The sequence below is a fragment of the Hyla sarda genome (genome assembly GCF_029499605.1).
Source record: "Hyla sarda isolate aHylSar1 chromosome 7 unlocalized genomic scaffold, aHylSar1.hap1 SUPER_7_unloc_1, whole genome shotgun sequence".
Classification (NCBI taxonomy): domain Eukaryota; kingdom Metazoa; phylum Chordata; class Amphibia; order Anura; family Hylidae; genus Hyla; species Hyla sarda.
This window is the reverse complement of record NW_026607617.1, coordinates 33718-45000: the sequence shown is the minus strand read 5'-3', so window position 1 is coordinate 45000 and position 11283 is coordinate 33718. Positions and strand designations below refer to the sequence as shown.

At 39.8% G+C, this 11283-nt stretch overlaps 1 protein-coding gene across 2 annotated transcripts in view; it reads right to left on the bottom strand.

The window, feature by feature from the left end:
- Positions 1–11283, bottom strand: part of LOC130298413 (tudor domain-containing protein 5-like) — a 62614-nt gene that overhangs the window by 31229 nt on the left and 20102 nt on the right. For both annotated transcript variants that reach the window (XM_056551331.1, XM_056551332.1), the window contains exon 6: positions 1–72. This exon is cut by the window's left edge and continues 141 nt beyond it. In XM_056551331.1, the coding sequence (XP_056407306.1) occupies positions 1–72 (72 nt within the window). The remainder of the gene's footprint in view (positions 73–11283) is intronic.

Here is an 11283-nt window from a genome sequence, read left to right as displayed (position 1 = left end):
ACCTCCCCCACCGCCATATACTCATCAGGGACAATGTATCGTCTGGACACGTGCTCATTGGAATAACAGAATCTAAAAGATAAAAGACATTATTTTATTAAAAAAATATTTATTTTCATCACTTTATTTACACTTTATTCACTTTCTTTATATATACAGTATATATATATATATATATATATATATATATATATATACACATACACACAGAAAGGATGCAGTTAGATGCAGCACAACCCAATAGACTCAAGGGATGTATGGGGGGTGCAGGTCACTGACTGCAATAGGGACCCAAGTCCAGTACATGATCCCGCAGCGCTCGAGCGTAAAGTGAACCAAAGGTCTGATGCAACGTTCTAACAGCGTCACATCGTCTTCTCAAGCAGTGCTTAACTTTACACTGGAGAGCTGTGGGATCATTTACTTGGGTATATATATATATATATATATATATATATATAGATGCAAAATCTAAATATGTTGCAGTATCTTGTAATAACCTTTTATATTGGACTAACAGCATTTTGTAGAGAAGCTTTCGGGATTCCTCCCTTTATCAAGTCCAAAGCAAATCTAATCTCACAAGCAGAAGATGTTAAAGAGGCCCTGTCATTGTTAAAATCTTTTCATATATTGCAGGACTCATTATAATATGACATTTCACAATATACGCGCGTAAATTAAATTTAAAACGTAGATCCTTTATTAGATTTTTATTTAAAAGTGCAGAGCACACACCATGAACCTTCACCTGGTCAGCAAACCTCCCCTATGGACGCGTTTCGAACGCATGCGCGTTCTTGATCACCACACCTCCTGTGTGCTCCCTACCTCCTAAATACTAGATTCAGGAGGGGAGGAGCACCCGTTTGGCAAAGACTTGCATGAAAAACACCCTTTGTGTGCCTTAAAACTTCACTCAAAAACAGGTAACATTAAAATTACTATTGCATGAAAAACTGTTTTATTTTCATTCATTTCCACTGTGTGCAATTCCGTGGCCTTGATGCCACGTGAGTTGTGCACTAGTGGAGAATTCAGCAAGAAGTCGTTACGTAAGAACAGCTCCCAATAGTGGTATGCGTTTTTTAATTTAATTTGCTTTCATTTTGTTTAAGATGCATGTTGTGTTCACAGGGAGGACTTACATGCTGTTACAGTGTTCTTTTAGCTAATGGGAGCAGATTGTGGCGTTTGTGGGAAATTGTATGGCAAAGATCTAATAGTGCAACATCAGTTCTTTGCGTATGTTCAGACCGTGTGGACTTCTGGTGCATAAAGTATACTGCCAGAAGGCCTCCCGGCTGAACAATTTCCTTTGTGTATCGCCACCTCTTACAGGTTTTTTAACCCTCTCTATGCCATATGCTACTAAACTACTTACGCTACCGTTGTGAGCTTGTGAGAAATGCAGAGATGCACCAGATTTATTTCTATTACTTTCAGTTTTGACCGCGTCGTATAAATGTTCGCGGATCCTGACTTTCAATGGTCGCGAGGTGCATCCTACATATCTCAAGCTACAAACGGTGCATTCTATTACATAAACAACATTTGTTGCATTACAGTTTATGTATTGCTTGATACTGAGCCGTTGATTTTCCATATTGCCAGCAAAATCTTTGCACACTTTAGCGACATCACATAATTTGCAGCGATTGGCTCCACACTTGTAGAAGCCCTTGTTCCGCAGCCACGTATTTACACCCTGCGTTTCCGAAACCACCAAACTGGGAGATAAACTATCTTTTAGAATGCGAGCCTTTTTTGGGACTACGGCCACCCCTTGTGCCAGGAGACCTGCCAGGATTTCATCATCTTTCAAAAGATACAAGTGTTTGTTGATTAACTCTTTGATGTGTTTGAAATAGGGATTGTACGTGATGGCAAGAACTGGTTTTTGTGTTGTATTGCGTTTTCTGTTTGATTTTTTCTTGTTGCTGCTAGTCACTAGGTCATCTCGGCTTTTATTTCCTACAATGTTCATGGCCCTACTAAATTGTTTGTGAGTGTACCCCCTTTTGAGCAACCTGTTCTCCAATTGTTTCGCCTCCTTTAAAAATGTGGAATGTGATGTACAGTTGCGTTTCAAGCTGATCAACTCTCCTACTGGAATGGCTCTTATGGTTTGAATGGGATGGTTGCTGTTGGCTCATAAGATTGTGTTTCCTGAGATGGGCTTACGATATGTGGAGCTTTGTATTGGTTGTCCTGATATGCCTGTGAGTTGCAAATCCAGGAAATTAACAGTAACTAAATCTACATGTTGCGTGAATTTTAAATTGAACTGATTATTGTTGAGGTATTCCATGTACAGTGGTATGGAAGACATATCACCCATCCAAATGAGGAGAAGATCATCTATGAATCTTCCATACCACTGTACATGGGTGGCAAATGAATTGTGACTGGAGAAGATGGTGATTTCTTCCCAGAATGATATTGTGAGGTTTGCCAATGAGGGGGAATGTCCCGCCCCCATTGACACTCCACTCCGCTGAATGAAATATTGGTAATTAAAACTGAAAAAGTTGTGCGACATTAAAAACCACTTGACCTGCTTGATAAATTCACAAAGATCACTTGTGTAGCTGCTGTGGCAGTCTAAGTGGTGCTCTAAGGCTTGCATGGCTACTGGCCATGGTATGCAGGTGTATAGCGACACAACGTCGCAAGTGATCCAACACCACCCAGACTGCCACTGCAAACCACACAAATCTCGCAACACATCCCTCGAATCCTGCAGGTATCCTGGCACACGACGAACAAGTGGCTGCAACATTTGGTCCAGCCAGAGAGATAGTTTCTCTAGTAAGGAGCCCCAGCTAGATACTATAGAACGCATAGGGGGCGGTATGACCCCCTTAGGCGTTTTGGGCAGGGTATACAGGATGGGCATGACTGGGTTATCACCCAGTAGATATTCCTTCTCTCTCTCCGTAAGTACATGTAAAGCAACCCCATCATCAAGAAATACACACAATTCACGAGTGAATTTTACAGTTGGGTCTGCACTAAGTTTGCCATACACCTCTTCATCTGCTAACATAGTATGAATTTGTTCTATATATTCTTTTTTGTCCATGATGGTTACTATGCCTCCTTTATCCGACATCCGAATTACCACAGATTTGTCCTCTTGGAGGTCTTTGTATGCCAATCTTTGGGCTTTGTTTAAATTATTATATTTGTGATTATTCATATTCTGTTCTGTGTGTAGATCTGTGAGTCCTCTTTCCATGGCCTCCTGAAATGTGTCCATTCCCTCCGTTCTCGCCTGTACCGGGTAGAAATATGGGTTTTTTATTTTGTGCTGGATATTTTTGTCTGTGTCCCTGATTCGCTCTTCATTTTCCATGCTAAGATCTTCCAATGCCTTTAGTGCTAGTTGTTCTGAAAACATTAAGGTGGAATACAGATTGTTGGTTTGTTCATCCTGTGCAATATTATTTTCTTCTTGTGGATTATGAAAATGACGTTTAACCGTTAAATTACGGACAAATTTATTTATTTCTGTTGATGTGTGGAAAATGTCCAGGTTGTTAGTGGGTGCAAAGTTCAAACCAAGGGTTAACACTTCAATGGGTTCAGGACTTTTTAGAGGATAGATTTAAGACGCTGCTTTTTTCACCCTGCTCCAGGTTTGCAGCGTCCGCTCTGCATTTTCCTCCTGTGTTTTCGTCCGGCCCTTCTGTTTTTTTTCCTCCTCTGCCTTTCCAGTTTTTTGGTTTGCGTTGGTATGGAGTGTATTTTTTGGGTTGTGATGTTGAGCCCTCTGAACCCGTACTATCAGCATCATCTGTATCCACTTCTGTGGAGCTGAAAGTAACTTTGGGATGGTTACAGGTTTTTTTTCTTATGTCCACCTTTTTTCAGAATGGGTTTGGGGATATTTTCATTTCTTTCCCATTTATACCAGTCATAGACTTGATTTAATGTGTAATCCTTAGTGTCTCTTTTGTACTTTACTTTTTTCACCTCCATAATGTAGTTTTCCAACTTTTCCACTCTATCATTTATTTTTTCCAAAAATGTATCATAATCCGGGAGATCTTTGTACTTCTCCATCTCTTCTTGTGTTTTTTCTATGTCAACCATTAGACTGTCCAATTTTTTTATTTCATACTTTGTAATAACGTTGATAAGAGTCTTGGAACATATTGTAAGAGCTTGATTCCACTCCTGTAGCATCTCATCACAGTAGATTGTGGTTGGGATCTTTTTTAGCCTTAACCCCCTCGGTATCATCTCTTTGCTTAAATAATTGCTTAATGTTGCTTGGTCCCACCATATCCTTGTCTCCTGTGTGAGCAGTTTCTCTAAATCATGCAATAGTACTTTAAAATTCACCTCCGTTTGCTCCTGCTGTGCAGACGAGGAAAATAATTCAGCAGCTTTTTCTTTGCGGTTACGTTTTTTCTGCTGTCCTGTCGCCATATTTCAGCAGTATTAAAGTTTTAGCTTTAGCTTTGTTGACTTGCAAACGGAGTGTGAATGATGGAGTGTTTGAACTGACGTCTTTGGTGAGGTGTGTGGTGCTCTAGTTCATAAACAGTTGAATGTGAATGCGGTCTTCAGAGGGAGCACAGAAAGTCAGCCAAAACATATGACGAATGAATAGAAAAGGTAAAAGTTCTTTCAGCTCACCTCCTCCACGGTCTGCGCGGATTTGAGCCTGGCCTGGCTTGGTACTTGTGCGTAAATGAAGAAAGAGTAGTCCAACAGTGCCGTAAAACGTAGATCCTTTATTAGATTTTTATTTAAAAGTGCAAAGCACACACCATGAACCTTCACCTGGTCAGCAAACCTCCCCTATGGACGCGTTTCGAGCGCATGCGCGTTCTTGATCACCACACCTCCTGTGTGCTCCCTACCTCCCAAATACCTCCTAAATCCCTACCTTTGTGTGCCTTAAAACTTTATCCACAAAATATGTCCCTGGAGGTAACAGGGCAAATCATAAATTAAACAACCTTTGAGGGGTTACCCCCTCGCGGGGATTAACCCTTCACTAGAACCCCCCTTAAAAACAATCTTTATTCTTAACTTGTTAAAATATTACCCCTTCACACAATGGTTAAAATTGTCAGTGGAGGTTGTGGTATTAGGGAGCTATAATTACTCCTCTCTTGTATATGGAGCTTATAGTATGTAATTCTCCGTGCCGATTTTATATTGCTTAGGCGCAGAGTATACCTATGCTCTGAACTCTTTTTGTCCCTCCACTGTTTAAAACTAACTACCAGCCCACCCGACGTTTCGGTGATAAATCACCTTTGTCAAGGGTTAGAGACTAATGCCGCGAGGGACGCTGTGCACTCACTAATATAGCCTACTGTTGACATCACTTCCTGACTTAATTAGCCAATCCCGTAGTGCCGCATCATGTTCCCAGGTATCGCGGTCACGGCTCCTCCACTAATAATAAGGGAGGTCCGTGACGTGCCAGTCACATGATCTCATCATGTGATCAGGTTCTTGTCGTCCGCGTCCTAGGTTTTCAACGTTGCACATCCTGTCCGTGTCATGTGACCTCCACTTTACTACGTCACTCCGGTTTCAGCGCATGCGCTAAAACTTAGATTCTTATCCGATGTTTACCTTCATAGTGCGCACTCTCCAGGACTTAGAAAAAAATAAATCGCGGTCACATACTTCTGATGCGAATAACCTCTAGCTCCATGTGTTTAGTTCACATCTATATTCATTGGTATTCATCAGAAGAGTATTAGGGATAAATGCATTATATTTTTAAGTGGATTAGATTTCTTTTTTGTTTTATGTAGGCTATTAAGAAATAATAATGATGATAATTGGTTTTAGTGCTTGTGTTATTTTATTTCAGGGGGACATTATCATATAATGGGAGAATTTACAGATATCTCTACATTGTATATATGAGTCATTAGATATATAGGTTGTCGTATATCCATATGGTTATAGACTCATATATGCTCGGCCAATATATATCATTAAACATTAAGATTGGAGGGGGGGCAGATCTGCCTCTTCAAAGGATATAAATTAGTCCTTATGAGTTATCCATTATTCATTGTATATAGTTATTAACCTTCCCCTAGGAAGTTAACAAGAATGATTCATCATATTCAGACATTCTCTCTCTTCCAAAGAGAATATATTATTATTCTATATGTTCTTCCTTATTGCATCTCCTTATTTTTTGGTCTTAATTTCTATTTGGTTTCATATCCTTTATGTCTTCCTAGATGACATTCCAATGTCTAATGGCCACTATCTCCCTATTAGAGGTGCATACTATCTGTAAATTATTAATTCATCACCCTGTTTCTACATAATCCACATTAGCACTTACACTAGTTGTTGCACAGTTCCTCCGTCATTAGAGTCTTCTAGTAGTATTATATGTTATGGGGTTAATTTGTAATGAATTAAATCAGTGTTATTGGAAAATCAAGAGCATATTGTCTTTTTCTATTACTCTAAAAATGCTGTAAATGTAAATTCTTCATTCAGTCCAAAAGGACTTCTACTATTTAGGCGATAAATCCATTTTGTCTCTTCTTTCAACAATGCTCTATCAATGTTCCCTTTTCTGGGTCCAATTTTGAATTGTCGAAGACCCCAGAATTTCAGTACATCGGCTTTATTCTCATGTCTCATTCTAATGTGTCGGGCCAAAGGGGTATCCACCCCTGTCCTTATTGTGCTTAGATGTTTCCCCACTCTTCTCCTTAGTTCTTGCGTAGTCTTACCCACATATAATTTGGGGCATGTGCAGGTGGCGATATAAATGACATTTTGACTACTGCAACTAATGAAATCTCTAATGGTGTATTCTCTGCCGTCAGACGGATTCCTAAACTTTTTAATCTTCGCCATGTGTTTGCAAGTACTGCAATGTCCACATGGGAATGATCCGTTTGGCGGGTTTGGTATCCAAGTAGATTGGCTTTCCTTTCTTTGTTGGAAATGGCTATGGACCAAAATATCCTTGATGTTGGCTCCCCTCCTATACGTGATACTTGGTCTACCTCCAATGACATCCTGCAAGTCGGGGTCTATTCTTAGAACATGCCAATGTTGGTTTAATATCCTTGTAATCTGAGATGCATATCCATCGAAGGTTCCAATGCATCTGATTGTCTTTTGGGGAGTATCCCTTGCATTCCTTGAGCCCAGTAGTTCAGTTCTGTCAAGTGTCCTTACTTTATTATAGGCTCTTCTCATATGTTGTTTAGGATATCCCCGTTCTACAAACCTTCTCATTAAGTTATCACTCTCTTTTTGAAAGCTTGTCTCTTGAGAGCAATTCCTTTTAGCACGAAGGTACTGTCCGTATGGTATACTCCGTCTTAATGGACCTGGATGCCAACTCTGCCAATGGAGGAAGCTGTTTGCAGCCGTCGCTTTTCTATAGATATCAGTTTGTATTCTATATTCTTCATCAATGGATATAGTGATATCTAGAAAGTTAATGCTCTTGCCACCTTCTTCAGGGGTAAATTTCATCCCTATTTCATTGGTATTTAGCTTATCAATAAATTCCCTAAAAAGTGCTGCCCCCCCCTCCCAAAAGATCAGTATATCATCAATATACCTCCCCCAAAAAGAAATGTGCTGAGTGTAGTGCTGTAATTCTTCCCCAAAAACAAAAGTGCTCTCCCACCACCCCAAAAATAAATTTGCAAACGATGGTGCACACGTGGTCCCCATGGCTGTACCCTTTACTTGTTTGTAAAGGGTACCCCCAAAAATAAAAAAAATTGTGTGTTAAGATAAATTCAAGTAGTATAGTGACAAAGGAATTGTGCCTTTCAAAGTGTGTGCTACGTGTACTTAAATAAGTGTTAACCGCAGTGATCCCTAATTGGTGATCTATATTACTATATAGACTTTCAACATCGAGGCTCATCAATTGAGTGCATGGTGTTACTGATAACTCACTAATTTTAGTGACAGTGTCTTTAGTGTCTTTCAAATATGAGGGTAGTTATGTTACAAATGGGGCTAGGATCTTATCTACATATACACTTGCTCCCTGAGTTATGTTATTATTTCCGGAGACGATGGGGCGTCCTTTTATGTGGTCCAAGTTTTTATGTGTCTTTAGTAAAGCATAAAAGGTGGAGATGGTTGGGCAAGAATTAAAGATGAATTTGTACTCATTATCCGTAATCAAGCTTCCCTCTTTGGCTGCATCCAGTATTACTTTGAGTTCTTTTAAATATTGTTTTGTCGGATCACTAGGTAAGATATTGTAAGTTGTTCTATCGTCCAAAAGACGACGGACCATGCATACGTAGTCTTCTCTATCAAGCAGTACAATATTTCCTCCCTTATCGGAAGGTTTGATGATTATATCATCATTCTCCTGTAATTTCTTCAGTGCTACCCGTTCTTCTGGGGAGAGATTTGAATGTATCTTGCTACTTTGTGGTTTAATCCTTTTAATGTCTTGAACTACTAGATTTACAAAAGTTTCAATATTGGAGAATTGGGATATGGATGGATTCATCATTGATCTTGGTTTCAGATTAGTAAACGGTGCATTTATTGTGGTCTCAAGTCCTTCATTTTCATTTAACAGATCTATAAGTACTTCTATAGCTGCAGATTCCCTGCGTCTTAAATCATTGGTACTGTCCACATTATGGATATGCCACTTATGAAGAGCCAGTTTCCTTGCAAAGAGATGAATATCCTTCACCCACTCAAACTCGCGGCATTAGTCTCTAACCCTTGACAAAGGTGATTTATCACCGAAACGTCGGGTGGGCTGGTAGTTAGTTTTAAACAGTGGAGGGACAAAAAGAGTTCAGAGCATAGGTATACTCTGCGCCTAAGCAATATAAAATCGGCACGGAGAATTACATACTATAAGCTCCATATACAAGAGAGGAGTAATTATAGCTCCCTAATACCACAACCTTCACTGACAATTTTAACCATTGTGTGAAGGGGTAATATTTTAACAAGTTAAGAATAAAGATTGTTTTTAAGGGGGGTTCTAGTGAAGGGTTAATCCCCGCGAGGGGGTAACCCCTCAAAGGTTGTTTAATTTATGCCTTAAAACTTCACTCAAAAACAGGTAACATTAAAATTACTATTGCAAAAACTGTTTTATTTTCATTCATTTCCACTGTGTGCAATTCCGTGGCCTTGATGCCACGTGAATTTTGCACTAGTGGAGAATTCAGCAAGAAGTCGTTACGTGTGAAAAGCTCCCAACATTGGTATGCGTTTTTTAATTCAATTTGGTTTCATTTTGTTTACGATGCATATTGTGTTCACAGGGAGGACTTACATTCTGTTACAGTGTTCTTTATTTCACCTGAAATTCAAGCTCAAAATAGCCACCAGTAGGAGTCGCCTGTCTTTTAGCCAGACAGACTAGTCTAGATTTTACAGCACACTGGATACCGGCCATAAAGCATACCGGTATCCAGTATAGGAGATTTCTATTGAGTGTATGCAAAACTACAGATAAAGGATGTGTGGACATGCTGGGAGCTGTAGTTTTACAACAGCTGGAGGCAACACTGCTCTAACACAGTTATTTACAAACATTGCAGCTTCAGTTTTTACTAAACTACAACTCCCAGCATGCTGAAATAGTCAAAGCTTTCTCAGACTCCTGAATGACAAAGAAGTTGATCAGACATTCAGGAGTCTGTGAAAGATGAATGACACACATAGTGACAGCTATGCTGATTAGCATCCAGCTTTACTAGGAGAAGATAAAAAAGATAGAACATGTATTCATAAAAATGCTGTACTTTTATCTAAAAAATCCTTGCACTAATTTTATAAAGATCTATTCTTACATTTATACATTTTATCCTGTTATGAATTCACCATAATGTCTTCTGATTACTGCAGGCAAGCTCCAAGCATCTTCCTCTGTGTAACATGACACAGCATAAAACCAGAGAGGAAAGGGTTACAGAGTAGAGAGTACTGATTGGCTGACTGCACAGGCTTGTTCCTGTGAGGGAGACAGACTGACACGCCCCCTCCAGCCTGCACAATGAAAAAGTAACTCACCAGCAGATAAATGCTTATATCTCTGGATATATAGGTCCGAGACACATAAAAATTATATGCACATGATCAGCATTGGGTCCTGAGTAACATATCACTTTTTTTTCTTTTTTTTGCACTATGACAGGTACGCATTATTATATATTTATCAATTTATCATTATATATGTACTCTGCTGCACCCAAGCATTAAATACTTTCCTCTATATTGGGATATTTAGCCAAAAGTGGTAAAAATAAAAAGTTGAGTGTATATATATATATATATATATATATATATAAATATATTAATTATATATAGATATATGTATAGGCTCCCCGACTCCACAAGACATCCCAACTAATTTGTTTCCAAATCAGACCTCTATAGGCGGCATAAACAGCCTTTGAAAATCCAGCTAAGGCACAAAACTACACAAGCCATGAGCCTCAGCACTTGTTTCCTGTGTGAGCTGCAGGGAGGGGATGCCTTCAGAGAGTGAGCAGTGAATATAGATGAAGCATGGATCTCTGAGCTAGGGAGAAGGGAGACAGTATGTCTGATAAGATCTAAAGGACTTCCTGCCTGGAGGAAAAGTTGTGAGAAACTTGGGACGTGCTCAGCAAAGATAAGACTTCAAATTGCAAAGTTATATAACTTTAACATGTGCAGATATATAAAAGTAATTTAGCTGTAGTTCTCCTTTAATCTGGCAATGATACAGCACTGTGGTTTTTGTTTATTCCACTAGAGGGCATTATTTACCATCTAGTAGCACCTGTCTATGTGCTGTATGCATGCACTGCTGCTTCATGTCAGGAGCAGCGTTTCAGACATGACACATGCGATTACAGCAGGTCATGTGACACCACATATTGGAGCCGGCGGCGCTGAAGGCAGGGAAGGGTGCTCCGTGCTTGGCTGTACGATATATTTATACTTCTCCATCACTTTGGTAACCCCTCCACCAGAAAAAGGCCCGAAAAACGTACACAAGGGTAATGTTCAAGCATGCTGGGAGTTGAATTTTACCATGGCATCTACAGAGGCCAGCAGCTGGCACTAACATCAGGTGGCAGCTCCTGCGCCCACACCATATTATTCCACCCATTGTACGCCTGCACATTGAGGAAGCACTCTAGTGAAGGAGGCCATAAATCAGTGTTACTTACCATATGACTCTCCAGCTGTTGCCAAACTACAGTCTCCATCATGCCCACAGCCTTTTGGCTGTCAGGAAATAATGGGAGTTGTAGAGTGACACGTTTGGGGTGACACGTT